Source organism: Camellia sinensis, chromosome 5 (assembly GCF_055761805.1).
Source record: "Camellia sinensis isolate YWXY chromosome 5, ASM5576180v1, whole genome shotgun sequence".
Lineage (NCBI taxonomy): Eukaryota > Viridiplantae > Streptophyta > Magnoliopsida > Ericales > Theaceae > Camellia > Camellia sinensis.
Window position 1 is genome coordinate 180,030,281 of NC_138965.1, and position 24,651 is coordinate 180,054,931.

At 40.0% G+C, this 24,651-nt stretch overlaps 1 protein-coding gene across 1 annotated transcript; it reads left to right on the top strand.

The window, feature by feature from the left end:
• The first annotated feature begins 213 nt into the window (after positions 1-213).
• Positions 214-23,465, top strand: LOC114295542 (putative caffeoyl-CoA O-methyltransferase At1g67980). Its single transcript, XM_082870570.1, has 5 exons — positions 214-610; positions 20,881-20,966; positions 21,609-21,753; positions 22,695-22,826; positions 23,066-23,465. Exons 1-5 carry the CDS (start codon positions 557-559, stop codon positions 23,357-23,359), a joined length of 711 nt encoding a protein of 236 aa, XP_082726696.1. The 5' UTR covers positions 214-556; the 3' UTR covers positions 23,360-23,465.
• Positions 23,466-24,651: the final 1,186 nt, after the last annotated feature.

The window sequence follows — 24,651 nt, forward strand, 5'->3', positions numbered from 1 at the left end:
CTTTTTTTATGTCATCCTTTTCTCATTTGCTACAAGATTTCATAACACACTAGCTTCTCTCTCTCTATAGAGAAATGTTAGAGAGTTTAAAAATTTTATTAAATATCTTATATGGGTGTGAAACCCATACAAAATGAGTCTCATGTAGATTCCACACTCATATGAGATATTTGATAGAATTTTTGATAAATTTTTTGAAATCTCTAACATTTTTAATATATATATGGATAATTTTGAAGTGTGAAAATATATATCATATATATTTGTATAAATTCTCATAAATATCTTACAAAATCGTATAAATTTTCACAATAATACATAAGTTAACCCATAAAAATTTTAAAAATAACAACTTGCGTATATTTATGATAATTTATGTGAGATAAGCTTATACATATTTGTAAAAACTTATACAAATACATATGATATACACCGTACACACTGAAACACATCCCCATATATATACACATGCGCGCGCAGAGAGAGAGAGAGAGAGAGAGAGTTGTTTAGTCTCATCTGAGAAAACATTTTGAGTTTGGGTTTTGCAGGTAAAGCCATGGCGGATAATATTGTTTTAAAGACCATCCTGCAAAGCGAGGCTCTTCAAAAGGTAAGCCTTTTTGTTGCCAACATATCTATAATAATGTGTTCTTAGGCACATTCTCTGGTTGAATTAAAAGTATTACACCATCAAATTAAAAGTCTCTTTTGTCTGTTCAGCCTTTTCCTAACCTTTTATCTCATACATGCATTTGGATGTTTTCTCTTCTTTCTCCCTCACTCAACAATTCTTACACACCTTTCTACTTTTTTTTTTTTTTTTTTTTGAAAAATCTTCCTTTCACTCCATTAATTGTACTAGAGGATCTAGTTATGATACTTCGACCAGAGGATTTTTTAGAGTGACTTTTCACATGGTTGATATTTTTTTTAAAAGTAATTATCAATACTATTGTACCATTAATTTTCGTATTTTTTGAATTTTTTTGACTTTTTATAAAGTATGGATTGGATTTGAAGTGATGTGGTAGACATGTGATGTAACTTAAATAAGATGATGTGACTTAAATAAGATAGTCTTTGTTTGGGAACTTGGTTTGGGGCTAAAATAGCCACAAAAAACAAAATAGGTTATTTTAGCCACAAAAAACAAAACATCAAATCCAACCCATAATCATTACAATCCTCTCTCACAAAAAAGCCAAAAAAGTCAAAAAGTCAAAAAACCCTTCCCAAACCAGGCTAAAATAGCTCAGGCTAAAATAGCCAAAAAGCCAAAAAGCCAACCCACTTCCCAAACGGAGGCATAGTGACTTTTTGACTTTTTTAGAGATGTCAAGCCTAGCCTCAATTTCAATCATTCAAAAAATTATTCTAAAATTAGTTTACTAAAAATCACTCTATAAGATCCGAATTCGACCAAGGTCTACTTCTTTCTTTTCTCTATTTTTTTGTTTTTTTGGGATAATTATTTATCAATGTTCTCGAGCCCTACGCGAAGTATGCAGAGTCATTTGATGATTCAAACTATTGGACTTAGTTTATGGAGCAAATAATTCATATAATTGATTGAATTGGACATTGATAATCACATAATCAAAAATGTTTGTTTTTTGAAAAATGATTCATAGCTCGAAAATCTTTCGCCTCGAATGGCCTGACTGCCCAAAATGACACGACATCGTTCTGGGTAGTGTTTTTTTTTCTTCCTTCTATTAGATCCTTGAGAGAGGAAGAGAAAGAGAGACAGTGAGAAGAGAGAGGAAGAGAAAGAGAGACAGAGAGAGGAGAGAGAGCTCAACTAGTTTTTTTTTTCTTCTTCTTCTTCTTCTTCTTTTTTCATGGTTTGAAATCGATTGATTTCATCGAAATCGATGGATATGGATTTCACAAAATCGATAGATGTTGATGATGATGATGTTGTTGTTGTTGTTGATGATGTGTTTGATGATGATGATGATGTTGATGAAGTTGTTGTTGATGATGATGATGATGTGTTAATGATGATGATGTTGATGAAGATGTTGCTGTTGATGATGATGATGCGTTGATGAAAATGTTGTTGATGAAGATGAAGACTTTTGTTGATGTTGACGAAGATGCTGTTGATGAAGATGTTGTTGAACAAAAGTCTTCCAATTGCTGTTGATGAAGACTTTACATGTTCTTCCCCAGCTTCCTCTTCTCTGTGTTCTTCGTCTTCAAAGAGAGAAGAGAGGAAAAAAAAATAATAATAATAATTCCAAAACGGCGTCGTTTTGGACTGGGGCCATTCGAGCCGTCTTGGTTTCGAGTTACTAAATGAGACTGTTTTTCTTATGAAATTGAGAATAGATACTACTCTTTTTTTGTGAAAAAATATTACATATAATCTTATTTCTTAGACGCTATTATATTTAAAATTGAGAATAGACACTATTATAAAAAAAGGATAAATCACAAATATTCTCATTGAAATTTGTTTAAAATATGAATTGCTCTATGTGATTTGATACCTTATTGTCAAAAAATTTTATTTAACAGAATTAATTGAAAAAATAAAATTTCTAATTGTTCACTTATACAATAATAAAATTATCTAAATTATTAATTGAAATAAATTTTAATATTATTAAACACTGTTAATTAATTTGATTATTTATTAACAAAATGATCTATTTGTTATGAAATTAGAAACCTTAGGGGGTATAATGTAATTTCTAGAACCACATAGGTAATTTATAATTTAAGTAAATATCAGGGGGAGTGTTTGTAATTTACCCATAAAAAAATGAATGGCTATTATTAAAATTATATTTGTTATCTTTTTTTTTTTTTAAATATGATTTTAATATATAGTTACTGATGTCAAATCATTATAATTTTTTATATGAATATTCTACTCAAAGATTTTTAAAAAGTAAACAGTTTGAATCATCGAAATCGATCATAAAATAGACTTAAAAATTCAAATGCTCTCTCAAATTAAAATTACAATTTAAAACAAATTAAACTCGATGAAAAAAAAAAATTATGTATAGTATCACTTTTTTTTCTTAAGATAGAATTGTGACCAAATGAAATGGTTGGATTTGATTTTTTCATACAAATAATTTATTTGCCAAATTTAACAAAATAATTAATTGTGCATTAAAAAAAAATTTGATTGACAACCAAAATGAACAGAAATAGACCCAGGGTGTGGAGAAGTTATTGGTTGGCCTTGAGGACCGCCACGTGATGCTTCGATGATATTGTGATTGGTAGAAGAAGTGGAGCTCACGAATTTATATTGAATGATTAAAAAACATAATGAATGAATTTTTCCATAAAGTCTCCTCAATTAGACAATCCCAGTCCAATCAATCAAAATAATTTATAATTGATTGTTGAAAGCAGTGGATGGGCTGCATTTAGTTTTATTTTTTATTATCAACTTTCGTAAAAAATTTCACTAAATCTCATAATTTGATAATCTTCAAGCAAAACTTAAAAACGCTCCTTTTTATTTTTCATCTTGATTATTTAATCTATTTTTATCAAATAATTATAAGCAGATCTAGAACAAACTGTCCAACATAAAATCTTTAAAAAATAACAAATAAATAAATAAATAATAAGAATAAAAGAAGAAGAAAAGACGAAAAAAAGGTAATAAACAATTTATTTAAACTAAACAAACTTAAAGTATACCGTGGGCATTATGCTCTGTTTCATATAGGATAAAGGGGTATTTGGTATGGATTATAGGAGTGATTACAACTTATTTTAATTTAGAAATTTGTGCCAGATTATTTAGTGCACCTTTTGTTTGCGGCCTTTTAGGCAGAAATAACTTAAATAAACTGAGAAAAACTAATTATTTAGAAAATGGGTGCTTTTGGTTTTGCTTTTTGATTATCAGCTTTTAGCTTGTAATAAACAATTATGCTACGTAGCTCGAATGCTCCCTTCCCTGAATCCCCCAAATTCAAAACGACGTTGTTTCGTCGTTTTGATATTTTTTTTTTTTCAATAACGCAGAAGAAGAGGAACAAAGAAGAAGAAGAGGAAGAAGAAGAAAGAAAGAAGAGAAAAGGAAAGGAGCAGAGCAGAGAAAGAGAGAGAGATCATCTTTATCATCAACCAAAAATCAAACCCACCCCAACACATCATTATCAACACAGCACAGATACACAGCACAGAGGGCCCAAAAAAAATGTAAAAATCAAAATGGAGATCAATCAAAAAAAAATATAAAAATTTGAAAAACAATTTTGACACAACATCCTCATACACAAATCGAAGGCGGAGATCAGAGATCGGAGGTGGCGAACATCTTCATCAACAGTGTAAGAGGAGCTAATTTGGGCCCACTAAATTAATTAGGCCCAATAGTCCAAGGTTGGTGGCCCGAATTTATCGCAAATCCAAGATTGGTGGGCCCGGATTAATTACCATCAAAACAGGCCAAATCGCTCTAGGTCTCGAAAGGGTTTGGATCCACGAACTTAGAGACCTACTCGGGCTCGGACTCGAAAGGGTTTGGATCCACGAACCTAGAGATTCGAAGCACTTGGCTTTGAACGGATTCAAACACAATCTAGAAGCCGCTCCGTTAATGAGTCCCAGAACACTTGTGGGCTCAAAGCTTTCCAGGATCTACGCACTAGAACCATGGGTGTAATGGAGTTCGAACAAAGGACCCGATCCCGAGGACGGTGGGTGGAGATAAATTCACTCTTCGGTTAAACTAGCCTATACCTAGGTCGAGGTGGCACGACTCCGGGGGGTCCATGAGACTCGGCAATATTTTGCGGCAGGATGTCCTCTGGGACTACCCCTGATCCTTTGGGATGATTGGGGATCATTGGTTAAGTGTGGCTAAGAAGAAGGGTTCGCCGAGAGGTTGATCTCCTCTTCGGGGTTTTCCTCATCTTCGGAGAGGTCACCTCTTCAGACAAGGTGGTTAGAGAGAATATTCCCCATGTGCCTTGCACATGGGCTCCATCCTATATCATGAGGTGCCTATAAATAGCACTCACCCATAGTTTACAAGTGATGGATTTTGGAGAATTAACTCTTGGGAAAGAACTAATTTCCCTTCTCCATTATCAACCTTGAGAGTGAAAATGAGAGATCCATGGGAGAGCCTTGCCATTATTCTCTCTCTAGCTATTTTGCCTTCTTCTTCACCCAATCTCTTATCTCCATCATCTCCTTTACTCTTGTGTTCTTAAGTTGAAACTATTGAAGAATCTAAGCCTCTCACCATCTTCTAGAGAATTCGAAGTTGTTCTTCAAGGATCTTCAAAGATCTTCGAATTTTCCAACTCCTTTCTTGAACCCCATCATACATTTGGCGACTCCACTGGGGAGGTGGATTGGTTAATGGTCTTAACGAGATCTGGAATCCACACAACTCCAACAGGGATGGCGGGAGAAGATGAAGTTCACCAACAAGGATCCCCTAATGGTGGTGATGATAGGACCATGGCTCCAGATCAACCACTTTTGCTTGAGGCCATTCAAGGACTTCAAAATACTCAGCAGGAGATTCTTACCACTCTTCAGAATCTCACTCACACCATGTTGGTGATGAGTTCTAATTTTGCACCGACGCCAAACGAAAATCAAACTGGTGGTGGAGTTATTCCCGTCGAAGCGCAAAATCAAATCCAAGGAGAAGTAGGCCCCAATCAGTCTATGGCTCATGGCAACACGGCCACAATAACACATGCTCAAACCACAGTAGGCGGCAGCAGTTTGCCCATGCCCAGGCTCCATGGCGTGCCAAGCCAAGATCCAATGGTGACTAGGGGAGGTTCTGGTGTAATGAATGGCGCTTCGGCAACTGTTGGTGTCCAGGAAAATATAAGGGGCATGATGGCGCAAAAGGGAGCTCTGCCCGTACCTAATCTTGTTACGCCACCAGTAAATGTTACTCAAGTACCAAGCGGGCCTCTTTTGGTGCCAACAACAAATTTGCAAGCACAACCCGGTATAGCGGCGTCGTGCGGTGGACTTTACGGGCCTTAATTCAATGTCCCATCACCAACTAGCTTGTCTATAGGCGCTGAGGGCCAGTATCGTCAAATGTCCTCACCAATGATGAATTCGCAGCACCAGAATGGCCAAGTTGCCCCTAGCTCAGTCTTTGGGTCCATAAGCCAACTCCCGGGAATACCACCATCAAACTTTCTCCCTCAACAGTTTCTTACTCTCGCCGATGTGCAAGCCATGTTCGATCTCGAACGGGGTAAGAGGACTTTACCCTCTTTGCCTGATTCGGATGTCAAGCCACCTTACCCCATTGAGATGCTGAGCTATCCATACCCTGAGGGGTATACAGTGCCGAAGTTCATCAAATTCGATGGCAAACAAGGAAATGCTCGAGAACATGTTGTGCGATTCATCGAGACTCTAGGTATTCATGGTTCAAACCACGTCCTCCGGCTGAGAGAATTCTCTAAGTCCCTCACCGACCGAGCATATTGTTGGTTTGTTAATTTGGCCCCAAACTTTGTCCGAAGCTGGGAGGAAATGGTTAACAAATTCCACTCTAAGTTCTTTCAAGTGGCGAAGAAGGTGATCACACTTACATTGTGTAAAGAAAAACAGCAGGAAAGTGAAAACATCCTTGACTACATCAAAAGGTTTCAGGACAAGGCCGTGGATTGCCATGAAGCAGTGGAGGAGAGTTATCTGGTTCAAATATGTTTAGAAGGGGCATTGAGCAGGTACAAAATGTTTCTAGTTAATCACAAGCTGCCCACCTTCTCGGCATTAATAGAAACAGCTCGGAACATTAGCATTCCTCAGGCTCAGGAGTCCGGATTTAAGGCCAGTTACAAGACTAGCTTCAAATCGTCTCGTGGACCTATTGTTGCTACTGCCTCTGCCCCAGATACCCGAAAGTCACAAGGAGAAGGTCATAGAGGCCAGACGAGAAAGAAATATCATGGTGAAAAGGGGAATGTTTCTTATCCATGTGGAATCGAGGAAGTAAAAGCTCTAGTTAAGGAATGGGTGGCAGACGGAGAGCTAAAATTGCCTTATGTAGAAGAAATGCCATCAAAAAATGAGCCCTGAATTTTGTGTCTACCATCGTACATTGAAACATCCGATAAAGAAGTGTTGGACTCTCAGGAAAATTTTCAGAGATAAAGTCGAGGCAGACGAATTGAGGTTCAAAAAGCAAGGGACTCAAGATATCCGAGAACAACCATATCCTCAACACCGAGACAAGGGCAAGAATGTTGCTATGATAGCTTATGAAGGCCTGATGATTGAGGCTATCGCCAATCTCGATGACGATGATTATTATCTGGACAACATCCTCGAGCCCGAGGGTGAGCAAGTTTACTATGGAAGTGCTCTCGATCCAGAGGACAGAACCTTCACAACTCATGTCGACAATCCCTTTGATCCAGAAGGAGGAGAAGAGTACTACGGAAGAGGAGAACACCATGTTTATATGGCATCTTATTTTGAAGAGACCGAGGAGACGGTTAACTATGAGCCTCCAAGAGTGGAAAAAGATCCAGATCACTATGCCAAAACCTTGCAAGACTGTGTAAAGTTCAAGCAATTCTTTGACCAGTTTAGACTTTCCAGGGAGGCAAGAACAGAAATCACCATGTCTATTATCAATATAGTTGAGGCACACCATGAGGAATGCATGTCGACCGAGGGATCTATTCCGAGGAAGGCAAAAGAGCAATCTAGTGCCATTACTTTCTCCGAGGCTGATCGGAAGTATCCTTTTTCTCACAATCGCCCGCTTTATGTGACTGCTTTTATTAACGGGGTTGAGTTCAAAAGGGCCTTTCTAGATAGTGGAGCCTCTATCAACATTATGACTCGCGCTACTTTAGAAAAGGTCGGAATCTCTGAAGAACGCATTGTGAAGAAGCCGATAGTCATCACTGGCTTCGATGGAGAAAAGAGAGTTACTATCGGATGCGTAACAGTTGACTTAGCCGTTGGAGAAATTCGCTTGGCCACCAAGTTCCATATTATCGATTCCGAGGCAAACTACCACATCATCCTAGGGAGGACCTGGATGCATAGATATGGGGCTATACCATCGAGTTATCATCAATGTGTTAAGGCTAAATGGGGAAAGAAGACGGTGACAATTCAGGCTACAGAAAGGCCTTTCGAGACCCATGAAGCTCATTACTCTGATGCCATCTACTTCACCGAACTGGCTGTCGAAGAAGTTCCCACCACCTCTAAGCCTCGGAGGTTCAAAATTCCTCGTTGGGAGGATATCAAAGATGACAAGGAGCCAAGGGCAAAATCAAGTAAACGGGTGATGTCTAGACCAGAAAGTCCGTCTGTTCCTTGAAAGGTGATGAAAGTCCGAGAAGGGGCAAGATGGTGTATTATTTATGAAGTTGCGGGAAGTCGGTTTCTTCAGTCACCGACTCCGAGTCAAAAGAAGAGCCTCTTGACAATGACATAGTGATAAAGCTTGAAGTTACTCCAGAATGCATGCAAGATGGGCCAAAGCCTCAACCCGAACAACTTATTGAAATAGATCTAAGTGACGGACAAGATGCACCGAGGTCGATATTCATAAGTTCAAGCCTTAGCCCAGAGAAGAGGGAACAATTGTTAAAGTTGATAAGCCGGTATTCAGATGTGTTTGCTTGGTCATATAAGGAAATGCTTGGACTAGATCCTGACCTAGTCTCCTATTATCTTGATGTGTTCCCAAACCCCAAGCCAATTAAGCAAGCTGCTCGAAAATATCATCCGGATCTCGAAGAGAAGATTAAGGAGGAGATTGAAAAACTTCAACAGACTGGTTTCATCCGGCCAATACAGTACCCCACGTGGTTGGCGAACATAGTGCCAGTAAAGAAGAAGAATGGTCAAATCAAAGTATATGTAAACTTTCGAGATTTGAACAAATCTTGCCCGAAGGATGAATTCCGTCTACCTTACATCGATACCCTTGTGGATGCCACCTCGGGACACCAAATGTTCTCATTCATGGATGGATTCAGCGGATAGAATCAGATTAAGATGGTTGAAGAGGATGCAGAAAAGACTGCTTTTAGAACACCTTTTGGAAACTTCTTTTATACAGTCATGCCTTTCGGACTCAAGAATGCCGGAGCAACTTACCAAAGGGCTATGATTGCAATCTTTCATGACATGATCCATCATGAGGTGGAAGATTATGTTGATGATCTAGTGGTGAAATCCAAGAAAGAAGAGGACCATCTCCGAGACCTTGAGAAAGTATTCAAGAGGTGCCAGAAATTCAAAATGAGGATGAATCCTCTCAAATGTGCTTTTGGGGTAACAGCCGGGAAGTTCCTCGGGTTTCTTGTACATAGGCATGGTATCGAGGCAGATGAAGACAAGGTCAAATCTATCAGAGCAATGCCGTCCCCGCATTCTCAGAAAGAGTTAAAGAAGTTCCTCAGGAAGGTGTCTTATATTCGAAGGTTTATCCCAGCACTTCCAGAGATCTCCACCCATTTTGGCTCATTATTAAAAGGAGATGCCAAGTTCGAGTGGAACCAGGAGCACCAAAAGGCCTTCGAGAGAATCAAGGCGGCCTTGACCTCGCCTCAGACCATGATAGCCCCGCAGCCCGGGGTGCCTCTAATGTTGTACTTAACTTCAACCCCCAAGTCCATAGGGGCATTATTGGTCCAAGATGTAGATGGAGCAGAATGCCCGGTGTATTACATTAGCCGGAAGATTCGAGGAGCAGAAGTCCGATATACTCCGATAGAGAGACATTTCTTAGCTCTAGTATTCACTGCCCAAAAGCTCAAACATTACTTCTTAGCATATCAGATTTAGATTGTTACTAAAAGTGATCCAATCCGATACCTCCTCAGCAAGCCTGCTCTAACCGGGAAGGTGGCAAGATGGTTGTTAGCACTGGGTGAATTTGAGATCACATGTGTAGCCCCCGAAGGCAATCAAAAGCCAAGCCTTAGCTGATCTCCTTGCTCAATTTCCAAGTGGTGACTATGAACCAGTGAATGAAGAATTAAGAGGAGAGGTGCATACAGCTATGGCTTCCCAGAAAGCTTTTGGACATTGAGCTTTGACAGAGCAGCAGCCGGAGGTAAATGAGGAACTGGGATAGTCCTTACAAGCGAAAGTGGGGAAAAGTTATATTTGTCTTATAAACTGGATTTCCATTGTTCGAATAATGAAGCCGAGTATGAGGCTCTTATTTTAGGCTTGATAGCAGCTGAGAAGCACAATATCAAGAAGATTCGAATTCGAGGGGACTCAAAACTGATAGTGAAGCAAGTTTCAGGACAATTCGTCTTAAAGGAGCCTGCCTTGGCCACATATTGAACAACAGTCCAAAGGCTTCTTGACAAAGTTCAGAAGGTCGAAATAGAGCATGTGCCTTGCTTCGACAACAAGTTTTCAGATGCCCTCGCAACATTAGGCGCAAGAGTTGACATTCCAGAGGAAGAGGCGACAATTGTTATCAAGAAAAGAACAGAACCTTCAATAATACCCGAAGACAAAGACCTTCCGGAGGACTGGAGAGGAGAAGTCCTCGAACAACTCAGAAGCAAAGTTGGAAAACTGACTATGGCCAAGCTTGCCCAATTCATAATTATTCAAGGTGAACTTTACTTCCGAGGGGGTACCGGATTCCTAGCCCGGTGTGTTAGCCAACAAGAAGCAAGCTTCCGACTACAACAGATCCATGAAAAGTCTTGCGGGGATGGTGATATCAGTCTGTACAGAAGAATCCAAAGACAAGGCTATTATTGGCCCGAGATGGAGAATGCCTCGAATCAATTACAGAAAGAATGCCCCAAGTGTCAGTCATACATCCAGGAGGATGAGAGTTGCTTTGAAATTGATACCCCTAACCGGAGGCAAGTCTACATTGACTATCTCAAAGGGGGAACACTACCTGAAAGCCTAAGGGACATTGCACACCTCAAGAGGAGAGCAAGGCGGTTTCTTGATCAGAACAAGCTTTACAGAAGAAGTATTGAGGGCACTCCCCTGAGGTGTCTCTCCAAGGAGGAGTCAGATCTAGTCCTCGGAAGAGCCCACGAAATTGAGCATCAAGGAGGGGCTCGGCTGTTCGACCAACTTATACACCTTGGGTATTACTGGCCGACCATGGTGTCAGATACGTCCCATCACGTGAAGAGGTGTCAAACTTGTCAGAAACACGGAAATTTGATCCATGCTCCAGTTGTAGACCTGCATAGTATCCGAACGCCATGGCCGTTCCATACCTGGGCTTTTGATCTAATAGGGCCCATCTCCACACCTTTTAAGGGGTACAAGTGGATTCTCGCAGCTACAGAATTAAGCACAAAGTGGGTCGAAGCAATCCCTCTAAAGAAAGCTACGGGTTCTACAGTCTCGAACTTCATCAAGGAAAATATCATTTGCCGGTTTGGAGTACCAAACACCATCCTCTCGGACAATGGCACTCCCTTCATAAACAAATAAAACACCATCCTCTCGGACAATGGCACTCCCTTCATAAACAAATATGTGAAGAGCCTCCTAGAGACTTACCAAGTGAAGCATCACAAATCCACACTCTACTATCCAAAAGGAAACGGGCAAGCGGAGGCCACAAACAACACACTGATAAGGATTCTGAGCAAGATGATGGATGAATTTGGGGGGACTTGGTCCGAACAGTTGATAGTAGCCCTATGGGAGTATCGTACTTCAAAGAGAAAGCCAACTCAAGCAACTCCTTACTCCCTTGTGTATGGGTCCGAGGCAGTGTTACCTATAGAGTTAGAAACACTATCTGCTCGAATGGCTCTCACCTCGAGGATGGTACTAGAGCCTCGAACCACCAGATTGGAAGCATTAGAGGAAAAGCATGACAGAGCTGCAAAAGTCATGGAAAGGTAATATGAGTCCATCGCTCGAGCCTATAATCAGACCGTGGTGCCAAGAAAGTTCGAAGAAGGTGATCTAGTATGGAAGATTGTAGACCCAATCATGTGAGGACAACCCTTGCCCAAGTTTTCTCCAAAATGGGAAGGGCCCTACAGGGTGTTTTAGGCAAGCTCAAGCGGGTACTACAAGCTTGTAAGGGTTGAAGATGGCTTCCGAACTGGCCCGTTCAATGCAAAGTTTATCAAGCATTACTACCCGTAGTTAGACTCATCTATGTTGAAATTCATTTTCATTTTCTTACTTTGTCTAAAAAGTTGTATTTCCCCTACGTTATGAAGAAGCTGGTTTTCTTTATGGAGTATGTTTATCCCATCACTTGCAGTGAATATATTATACTTTTGTTAAGAAAGTTGAAAATTAATGAGAATATTTTAGCTTTTGTAAACTTGTGCATATGATTGTTCTTTCCATTGTAAATATTTTATCAAGTAGAATGAGAAACCAATGCGAAAATATCCAAACAGCAAAGATTTTTTCATTTCATTGCATTGTCCTAGATAAAACATTTTTTATCGAAAAGGGCAAGAAAGTAATAAAAAAAAACTCTATCTCTCCTAAAAACACCCTCGAAGAAGCTACCCGTCACATCTATATCCGGAGGGCAAACAGCAGAATATGCTTCTAAAGTCTCCAAGGCCCGAGCATAGCCTGACTCAAGCTCACGAAGAGTTGCCTTTGTCTCATCTATAGAGGTCCGATAAGAGGCAAGCACAAACAAAATTTCCTCTCGATGACTGGTGTGCGAAGCTATATCCAGGCACTTCCGAAGCCATGATAAATCCACTTGGTGACGCTCCATGTCAGAGATCTCCTGATACACTGTCTCGACTACTTTCCCATTAAGGTCACACAGTCGTTGCCTGTCCAAGCTATATAAGATAGTGGAAAAAGACTCGAGAAGAGCAGTCTGAATAAGCGGACACTAGCAAGCAAATGAAGCAAAGGTCTCCGGATAACTCGAATGCACAAGCTGTAGAATTGAAGCAAACTCAGGAGCTACCCAATAATGGAGAAATGATACTTTGCCAGAACCCGAAAGAGGAATTAGGGCCGGAAAGCTACTAGTCTCAGGAATCTCCCAAATGTCTATCGGGTTAGATGAACCACCTGGAGGGGTAACTTCCAGTAGAGGTCCTGAGCCCGATATTGCAGAGCGGTAAGGGAAAAGACCAAAAGCATCATTATCAAAGTGGAAATCGCTGAGATTCAAATCCAAAACATTCGAAGGAACTAGCGATGAAGAACCTCTAGCAGTCGTCTCAAAGGCAGGTGTCTCCCCTTGAGAAGGAGAACCACAAGGAGTCACAAAGAGAGTCGGAGCAGAGTCCGAGGCAGGTGAAGGCAGGACCCCGGTGGCAGCTAACACTGAAGAAAAGATAAGGAAGTCTTATTAGGAATGAGGAACAGTAAAGCCATTTGAGTAAAGATTTCTCACAGATAGAAGTACATGACAAATTTCAGAAAGAAAGATTACTAGAGGGAGAATCATTATGCAAAGCCGGAGCAACTGAAGGACTCCTAGCATCAACAAAGTCACTTGGCCGTACAGAGGGCACCTGATCGATCTCAATGTCTAATGAAGCCTGAACAGTAGCAGTCATTCTTGAAGAAGGAAGGAAGGCCGGAGGATGAGCATCACCATAAGTGCTAGAGCGAGTCTCAGAAATTTCCAGCACATCCACCTCCACACCATTCCCAGAGGCGCACCTCATCTCTACATTGCTTCTAGAAGCATGGCCTGTGGCATCAATTTCTGTGGCATCAGTTCCTTCAGCAATCTCAACATCAGAATGGCGAACCCCGACAACCTCGTCACCAAGATAGCACTCATCCTTAGTTACGATAGGACGATGACGACGCATGCGCGGGATAAGGTCACAAAAATGATCGGAGGACTCAGCCTCATCATCATCATCATCTATAACCGCTATATGAAGGGTGCGCATCTTCACAAGTCTTGCAGACAAATAGAGGGTGTCGTCCAAGTCTGAATCCAGCCTAGTGGAGGGAGCATGGCCAGTAGCCATGGTATTGAGAACGTCAGCAGCCGTAGGGTCCTACACAACAGGGGAAAATAAAAAGTGTTCATTTAAGAAAGTCTAGTCGCAAGAAAGAAAGTTACTTCAAAAAAAAAAAAAAAAAATTCGGGTACCTCATGGAGCCTTTTGGAAAGGCGAGGAGCGGAAGGACTGGCATCAGAAGCTCTCTTGTGAGCCATCTTCTTAAGGTGGGTTGTCCGAGGACCAGAGGCCTTATTCAAAGGGACTGGCTCTGGAGAAGTAATTGCCAAGCTAGAAGTAGACGCTCGAGCCGAAGGGTCAGTTGGAGCAGATGAAATGAAGAAACTCTCGTACATGTGATCAGATTTCCGGCTCTCAGGCAGCCGAAGAGAAGAGTCCTTCTTATAGATCGGCGGAGGCAAACATATGGTCGGTCTGCTCTGGACAAATGCAATAAATGTATCGATATTCTTCCGCCAATATCGCCTGAAGGAGAGGGTGAAAGCTCCTGCTCGGCTCAAGCCTGGCATCGTCAAAGAGCCGGATATGGAAAGCATGGTGTGTACAAGCCCGCGACTGAAGCGCCTGTAGCTCTCCGAAAATGATAATAACGGAGGTGCTGGCCCCGGGGCACATTGATCAAACCCGAATTGACATGCTACACGGTCAGGTCTATAAATGGCGCTATCAACGCCTTCTTCATGCCATACCGGTAGCGAACCAGGATGGATCATTATCAGTATATCAACAAAGTGCGCAGGGATGTTCTTCGACAAAGGAAAAGACACCGAGCGGGAGGAACCATGATAAATAAGTGGTGTTGCCACACCCACCAGTGGGCATACATACGGCCGTGCCACAAACCGCCGGGGATCATCCACCAGAGTATTCAAGGATAAGATGGAAATGGTATGTGACCAACGTGTAATCAACGGCTGGAAAGACTTCGCTTTCTCAAATGTCCGAGACCTGTCAATATTGAGCACGGGGATACCATCTTTATCCACTATCTCCCGAAGAACCTCTGCCTCGAATACAGTCGGAGTGGGGGCAAACTTTGGGAACCTCTCGAATAAGAAACAAAACAGGGACTGGCTGTGAATGAAGGAGACAAGCTCATATCGACCCACGGAACAAACCATGTCTCGATGTAGTAGATCTAGCCAGCAATAAAGATTCCCAAGAAATAGCAGAGCAAAAGGAATCCGATCCCCTCTGAAGAGCCTAACTGCCAAGGGGAAGACAAAGGGATTGAGAGAATCCGGAGGTGTGCTCGGAAGAATGAAGAATGAAAAGAAGCAAACCAGATATCCCAAGAAATAAGGCCTAGAGCCATACATCAGACCGGCCTCATACTCCTGAGAATCGGGGTCAGTATCTCTAGCCAAGGGCTGAAGATCCTTGAAGAAGTGGCGGATCCATGCGGTGTAGGAGGCACGGTCCGTCCTCATGCGATTGGTCCTCCTCGCTGAACCATCAAATACGGAACTCCACCGACCACAAGCTTGAAGATTTAGCTTCAGAGATTGGATCAAAGAGTCATCCTCGGGGGGTGTCTGCTCAGGATAGAAGGCATCAGGGCCGGTCACTTCCAGACGCAGCAACATGAACACATCCTCGAGGGTGGGCCCCATCTCGTGCTGGCCAAGTATAACGGTGTGTGTCTCGGTGCTTCACCAGAGAGCCATGGCTTCAAGGCTAGCATTTTTTCGACGGATGGATAATGATCGAGATATTTTCACCGGGATCAATAGCCGGGCCTCCTGAAGTCGCTAACAGAGGCTCCTGTCCGAGAGGACATCATCGACCCACTCCTGCCAACCAAAAGGAGGTTTGAGAAGGCCTTGAACTGAGGATAGCAGTATGGAAAGTCCCCCCGCTCAATCCTAAAACATAGCACCGAAGAAGGAGAAATAAGGGCCTCATATCCAGAGTTAGTGTCCTCAGTGAGACATAATGGAGCTCCCTTCGGAGTCAGAAGAGAAGTGGTGGAGGTAGCCGCCTGCCAGAAGGGGTCCATCCGACCAAAATAAGGAGATTTCCTCCACTCAGATGCCGGAGGTACATCCCTCTCTTTCATGAAAGCCGGTTCTGATGACCCCGGGACAACGGGTTTCTTTCGAGAAGACATATGGCTGAAATAACAGGTATAAATAACAAGGAGTTGACCGTATTAAAATTCAGAATATTGGAATTGAAGCAACACATTCTAATGAAATTTCGGCATCAACTATTCGTTTCTCAGAGAATCCATGAATTCAACAAATTCTACGAGGAATTTTTACACCAAGAATTCAGGCATGATGTCTACTATTCTAAGGGTCGCAACAATCAGTCATTTTTATAATAAGATTTACATGCAATATGATGGGTTTATCAACAAATTCAACCTCAGACGTCATCAACAATTCATTTTCTCGGGTATTCTTCAAGCTTAACAAGTTATAATATCAATGGGTGTATCATCAACATACAGATTTCCAGTTTCTATCATCAATAAGAGGTGCAATGTCATAGGCCGTTTTGTGATGAAGTTCAAGCGGGTCATTAAATAAATAAAAAATAAAAAAAAATCACTACGTTCCATATTAAAGGTCCAATTTATACGGGGCTCAAAATTTGGATAGAGTGAAGTTCAATAGCAAATTTCAGGCCCAAGATTCGAAGTATTTCACATTTCTTATTTCTCATCAGTAGCAAGATTCAATGGATTGTCATGTGAATTACAAGAAGATTCCTCTCAAGTCAATGTTAATTGCTCAATTCAAATGGCAAGTATTCTATTACGAGTGTAAAATTCAGCAGCAATGGTCCAATTTATGCAATAGCCCAGAATTTCTCTGGCAAATTTCAAGTCAGAAAATCCATTTAAATAAATCCCACAGCCTATTTCAAAAATCGCAAAGCCCAACAAATTCAAGCTTCACATTGGAATTTCAAATCACCAATATTAAGGCTTAATGTATTAGAGCATGGATTCATTTTATTTTATTTTTTTTATTTTAAGCACAAAAGTCCATCAAAACAATAAGAATGAAAGTGGGTCTTTACAAGAGTTTCCACCAAAATGAAAAATTAAACAAAAAAAAACTCACCCACAGATTCGAGAGGAGATGGAGAACCACGGCTGGAAACAATGGCAAGACCACAAACGTGAGACGTATACACCCAAGGCCGACGCCGAGCTGAGCAGTGCTAGGCAGGCCTACACACACGTCGCGTTGAAAGGGCAACGTGCGTAGTCGGCGCTGGACAGTTGAATACGAAGGCAATGTTGAAGACATAGCGGAGTCGGCGTCGACGTTGATTAACAAGACTGAGCTAGGCCGGGCAAGACCACACACGTTGCGTTGAGTGGGCGAACGTGTGTGGTCTGCGTTGGAACCGTTGAAGCCAACAGTGATCGGAGGTGGAGCAGAGAGAGGCTGATGGCGGCTTGGTCGGAGTTGGAGCAGCAAGAAGCCGACGGCAGCTTGGGCCACGGCGATGTAATCGTGTGCAAGCAGAACTAAGATCTGGGTAAGTCAAGCTCTAAAAAAAATATATAATATATATATACATCATAATCAATAGATACACACATATATATATATATATTCGAAATGCCTACCAAAAGCAAAGATGAGGAAGAACACTGGATAGCCGAGGCCGGTGGTGAAGTGGCAGTAGAGTGAAGCCAACGCCGAGCTCCGGAGTAGCTGGGCACTCAAGGTTGGCGTTGGATGTGACGACGTAGAGGAGTAGTGACGTTGCAGGGAGGTCAATGTCGTGTTGGTCGGCACAACCGAGCTTCGGAGTGTTTGAATCTCTAGGCCGAAATGAAGCACCTACGGTGAGACAGAGTTGGCGATGGCATAAAATAGCAGCATCTAGGGTTGCGATGTCCGCAGTAGTCAGAACTGGGGCGAGTCAGCAGCTTAGTCATGGCATCTGTGGCAGTCGGAGCTAGGTCTTCAGTGACGACAGCGGCAACGGGGCCTGGAGTCACGATGAAGGTCAGTGCGCAAGCGGAGCCATGTGGTTTGTTAAAGAAGAAGAGCACGGCGGTGGCCTTTGGCAGTGCAGAAACGAAGCCTTCTTGGAGAGGAAGAAACTTGGCCTCTCGGTCTAGAGTAAGAGAACGCCGCAACGGCTATGCTACAAAGAGAATGAAGAGCCACATAATAGGGTTTTGGCCATTTTCCTTAAATAGAAAAAAAGAGAGGCATCATGCTTGGTATATTCCATCACATATTCCTTCATATATATCTATACATAACGGCTTGCTGACTCCACTTGTTTGGCATTTCATATTTGTTCAGAGAATAAAAAAAATATGGGTGCTTTGTTATTATTTGCTTGGATTAAAAATATATATATGAATATGTGTATTTTTCTCGGATGTTATAAAATATATATATTTCAGTAGGACCAAAACAAAAAAAAAAGTAAAAAAAAAAAATAATTTTTTTTGCTTTGTCAAATTTTATCCTTAAATTACAGTGCGTCATCAACTTTATCCATAGGCTCTGTCGAGACAACAATTTTTTTTTTTTGGGACGTGATGCGAAGCAGGGCCGAAGAAATGACAGTATGCATGTCCGAGAAATTTAAAATTTCTCATACACGCAAGGGGCAAATGTAAGAGGAGCTAATTTGGGCCCACTAAATTAATTAGGCCCAATAGTCCAAGGTTGGTGGGCCCGAATTTATCGCAAGTCCAAGATTGGTGGGCCCGGATTAATCACCATCAAAACAGGCCAAATCGCTCTAGGCCTCGAAAGGGTTCGGATCCACGAACTTAGAGACCTACTCGGGCTCGGACTCGAAAGGGTCTGGATCCATGAACCTAGAGATCCGAAGCACTTGGCTTCGAACGGATTCAAACACAATCTAGAAGCCGCTTCGTTAATGAGTCCCACAACACTTGTGGGCTCGGAGCTTTCTGGGATCTACGCACCAGAACCATAGGCGTAATGGAGTTCGAACAAAGGACCCGATCCCGAGGACGGTGAGTGGAGATGAATTCACTCTTCGGTTAAACTTGTCTATACCCGGGTCGAGGTGGCACCACTCTGGGGGGTCTAAGAGACTCGGCAATATTTTCTGGCAGGACGTCCTCTGGGACTACCCTTGACCCTTTGGGATGATTGGGGATCATTGGTTAGGTGTGGCTAAGAAGAAGGGTTCGCCGAGAGGTTGATCTCCTCTTCGGGGTTTTCCTCATCTTCGGAGAGGTCACCTCCTCGGACAAGGTGGTTAGAGAGAATATTCTCCATGTGCCTCGCATATGGGCTCCATCATATATCATGAGGTGCCTATAAATAGCACCCACCCATAGCTTTACAAGTGATGGATTTTGGAGAATTAACTCTTGGGAAAGAACTAATTTCTCTTCTCCATTATCAACCTTGAGAGTGAAAGTGGGAGATCCATGGGAGAGCCTTGCCATTATTCTCTCTCTAGCCATTTTGCCTTCTTCTTTACTCAATCTCTTATCTCCATCATCTCCTTTACTCTTGTGTTTTTAAGTTGAGACTATTGAAGAATCTAAGCCTCTCATCATCTTCTAGAGAATTCGAAGTTGTTCTTCAAGGATCTTCAAGGATCTTCGAATTTTTCAACTCTTTTCTTGAACCCCATCATACAAATAGCAACATCATCACCATCAACACAACATCATCGCCATCAACAACACATCTTCATCTCCATCATCGCCATCACCCTCCTCTTCCTCTCTTTTTCCTTCTCTCTCTCTCTCTCTCTCTCTCTCTCTCTCTGGGTTTGATTCAAGAGAGAAACGAGAAGGGGAAGTGGAAGGGAAAGAAGATTTTTTTTTTTTTGAAAACGACGTTGTTTTCAAAAATTGGGCCATTCGGGGGGAATATGTTTCGAGCTACAAACCATTTTCCTATAATAAACTGCACCAAACAGCACTAAAATGCTACAATGGTCAAATTTGAACACCATAAAATATTTTGTCATCCATATATCATCAACGTATTATGTGGCCCCAGTTTTCATATCTGTTACTAACACAATGGTAACACATGAGGTGAAAAGCACTTTATTGTATATAAATGTGGTAATTGTAACATTATTGATAGGGTAAATTACATTTTGACTCCCTTAAATTTCAGTGATTTTTCACTTTGTCCCTTAATTGTTTTCCAATTTGATCCTTAAAGTTTCTAATTTTCTTCAATAACCAATATCTGACCAAAATTGAATGAAAAAAGCCATGTGGCAGAAATAAGGGTAAATACACTCGGCCCCCTTATGTTTTAGTGTTTTTCAATTTTGGCCTTTAAAGTTTTTTTCCCACTTTCCTTACCTTCTTAATTTTTCTCAATTTAATCCAACAATTAATGTTAGTCCAAAATTGGGTGAAGAATGTTACGTCACCAACTTTGTAGGACCCAGGGTGTAGCTTAAATAGTTTTGAGGATATGTTTTCACTCATTTAAACAAATTTGACCATTGTAGCATTATTGTGTAAAGTATACCTTTGATTCGTCTAAATGAGAGAATCAAACTATATTGGTGGTGTCAATATTTTGAACAGGAAAACTGAGTTTATAACGTTGTATTTTCATTATATTGTTAATTGATTGTTCATTAAAAACATGAAATTTCAAAATGTGACCAAACCGCCACAATGCATAACGGTTTGGTGTGGTTTACCATGACGAATGGTATGTTTTGAATAATATATACACTCCTACTGCCAACCACCCCCTTTCTTTTCTTTTCTTTTATTTTTACTTGTTCCTTTTTGGTTTATGTTTTCCTTTTTCATATATTGTTGAGTTTTTGCTTTGATACTTTGTGCACTTATCCCCTAGTTGATTGATATTTGTCTTAATATTCTGTATACATTGATTCTCATCAATTAAGTTTTTATTTGTTCATCAAAAAAATAAAAAACTTTTTTTAGATGTGGGCAACACCATTTTATGGATTTATATCAATCATTTTGCTTATTGATTCAATTTTGGTTAAATAGTACATCTTTGATACCAATGTATACCCAAGAGAACATGAGCAGCTCAAGAGGATAAGAGATGCAACAATCAAGAAATATGGCGACAGGTTAGGGACTTGCTCACATATGGTTGACAATATTAATAAACTCAAACATCATTTCAAGCAACCTGAAACACATTTTTATAATTAAATTATTGGGCCTAGCTTCTATCTACTCAAAATCATGGACTAAAGGGTGTTGCCTGGATCCATGGAGCCAACCACGGGTTTTGTTTCGATAATTCAAACTGTTCCTTTTGTAAAGTCCTTTGTGTATATCATTCACAAAAAAATTTAAGTCAATTTGATAATCGTAACCTATTCAATTTATCGCATTTGTTAAATCAACTTTCCTTTTTTGTTTTTGTTTTTTTGTGAATGATATACACAAAGAACTCTATAAAATGAATTGTTCGGATCATCGTAAGAAAATCCATGATAATCCCCACAAGCCCAGATAATACCATCCAGTCTAATCATGGACTGAAAATGAATTTTTTTTTTTTTTTAATCGGCCTAGTTAACTTGTTACTACAAGTCTTGGCCGCAAAGCACTACAACTTTTGAATGGTCTTGATTCGGAGTAATGGCCAATGAAACATTAAAGAAAAAAATGTTTTCAGAATTTTGTTTATTCACAACTTATTTAGTTAATTTTTATTTTTGTTATAAAAAAAAAGTATAACAAAATTGCAATTTGAATTGTAGAGCGGAGCTAAGTGTGCCCCCTGATGAAGGATTGTTCTTCTCTATGCTTTTGAAATTAATGAATGCCAAGAAGACATTGGAGATTGGTGTTTTCACTGGCTATTCTCTTCTTACCACTGCCCTTGCTTTACCTCATGATGGCCAGGTTTGTAACTCCCTCTTTAAATTGTAATCAAATTTAAATCAAGCCCAAAAGAGTTTGTTAAAAATTTGGTTTTAACATTTTTAAATCAACAAGTTGTCATTCCAATTAATCCATGCCTTTCATTGCTTTTTTGAAAACAAGTTGTCATTCCAAGTTGTCATTTTTAGATCAACAAGTTTAAATCAACAAGTTGTCATTCCAAGTTGTCAAACTTTTTTGTTTTTGTTTTTGTTTTTGTTTGCATTGCTTTTTTGTGGGTCTATTTTTAGTCAACTAAATTTTTAGCCAAGTTACAAAGGATGACTTAGATTACATGGGATCATTAGTTTTGAAACTAATAATTCTGGAATTACCAATTTTTTGGAATTACGTATCTTATTCCACTTTTGGAATGTTCCTGCATTAGGAAGGAATTATGTAACATATTCTATTTTTGTTTGAAATCCTTAGACATTGATTACATAATGCGGTGGCCATGTTTGCAGGTATTTTGATCTTTTAAACTCATAATTTGGATTGTCATTTTGCATCCTTCTCATTGGGACTCAATAATTCCCAATACGAGGGATATACAATTCAGGGGAACAATCAATCCTAAGACACATTTTATATCCAAATATGATACAAGATTGATCAAGATACATAGTCTAATCTAGTGGTCATGGTCTTATCTCCAAAACAAATACTTCTTTTTTTTTTTTTGGGTTGGGGAATGAGTTAGTAATGAGGTAACTAGGACAAGTACTTGCTTAATATGAGAGACCAAGTTCTACTGGGATTTAAACGTGACAAGCTGACAAAGATTCTAATTAACTACAATAGAAAACTAGAATTAATGTTTTTCTTGTTCCCTCATAAAATGATGTTAAGATTCCAATATAGACATAATCTAAATCAGTCTTTTTGTTTTCATTATTATTATTCTTTTTATTTTTCAACAGATAGTAGCAATGGATCCAAATCGAGAAGCATTTGAAGTTGGACTGCCATTCATTCAGAAGGCTGGTGTGGAGCACAAGATCAATTTCATAGAATCAGATGCCATTTCTGTTCTCAATGAAATGTTGAGCGATGTGAGTTTTTAATTTTAAAGCCTATTTTTTGTTCTCAATTACACAATTAATTATTTTGCACTGTTAAATTTCCTATTTGGGAGTGTAAAACATTTTCCTAATTTGATCTGCCATTCTTTGCCAGCATTGTTAATCACATTTTGTGTGCCAATTTCCTATAAATCTGACTGACATGCTTATATAGAACGCCTACTTCTTAAACTTGGGAACTAATTATATGAATTATGTATATATGGCAGGAGGGTAAGTTGAAAATGGAGTTTGATTTTGTGTTTGTGGATGCTGATAAGCCCAACTACATTAACTATCACGAGCAAGCGATAAAACTGGTGAAAGTAGGAGGTGTTATTGCATATGATAACACTCTGTGGTATGGTTCAGTTGTAAGCAATGAAGAAGAAGTCCCCGAGCGTCTCCGTGCCAGCCAAAAGCCCATAATTGAACTCAACAAGTACTTAGCCTCTGACCCCCGAATCGAAATCGCTCAGATTTCAATTGGTGATGGTGTCACATTGTGCAGGCGCGTACTCTAGATTAGATCGTATCGTATCATATCATATGAGCTTGACTAAATTTGTAATAATAATCATGTTACCATGGATTTTAAGTCATTTATTTTTAAGGATGATCCGTTTATAATGTTGTTATCTTATTCATATCTGTAGATCTTTATGCTTTTTTGTGTTGAAAATAAAAATGGCAATAGCAACCTTGTAGTTGCAAAAGTATTTGAGACTCCACTTTTGCAGCTGATGTCATTTATTGGTAATGTATTTCGTGGTACCACTTGTGGATTGGTTTGAACCTTCAAACTCTCTTCTTGAAGGTGTGCTTAGTTCTTAAATTTTGAAAAAAAATATTTGTGGATGTAACAAAAAATAATGCACCTCAGAGCTGACTTTGAAGGAATTTTCACCAAACATTGTGGTAGTGAAATTATTGATGAATTGTTTGAACATACTCTAAATATTGGGAAGTTTTCCTCCCAATCTGAATCAAGCAACCTGCAAGGAAGCCTTTTGTCTTTGAAGAGCAAATGATTCAAGTTCAAGTGATCTTGGTCTCCTCCTCAGGTGGCATGATTTGGGGGGCCAAGCAGTTCTAGTAAAACAAATGGATTGGATGAAAATCCATCGCTTCGTCGTGGACACAATTGATTTTGGGTGAATTCACTTGTTAAGGAGTCTAAATTAGTTATTTCCATATTTTGTTTAAATTTTCCATTTTTATTAATTTTGTTATTTCCTTTATTTTGTAATGTCAGCAATGAATTGTCTAGTTTGGTTGTTCCTAGTCGGGTAAGGTTTGCTTTTTATTATAAATAACAATTATAAGCCTAAGGGCTAATTTGTTTTGAGAGTTAAAATAAATCGAAGTTGTTGGGTACTCTTTCAGCTTAAATGCCAAAGCCCATTTGGCTACTCTTTTTCCTGTCAAAAACCAACTTTTTAAAGCCAAAAATCATTACAAAAGTAAAAAATATGCCAAACTAACTTTCTAAAGCACTAGTTTATTTGTGGACTTATTTTAAGCAATAAGCAAACTTACTCTCTAATCTGCTCCTATTCCCAGCAGTTTCACCATTAAAAAAGGTAAAAGCAACATATATCATATACATGTCTGCCAGCAATTTCCTTTTGGGTCGCGATATCTGCTAGAAAACTGACCTTTCAACCCAGTTGGGTCTCAAACCCTCCATCCATCTAGTTTCCTGCAGGCTGCTTTTATCTTAAATGCTTTCAAGTTTCTCCTGTTAACCCCTCTCATTTTCATCACATCTCAAAATAGGATACACACACAGGGAAATACATAAATCATGGTGACT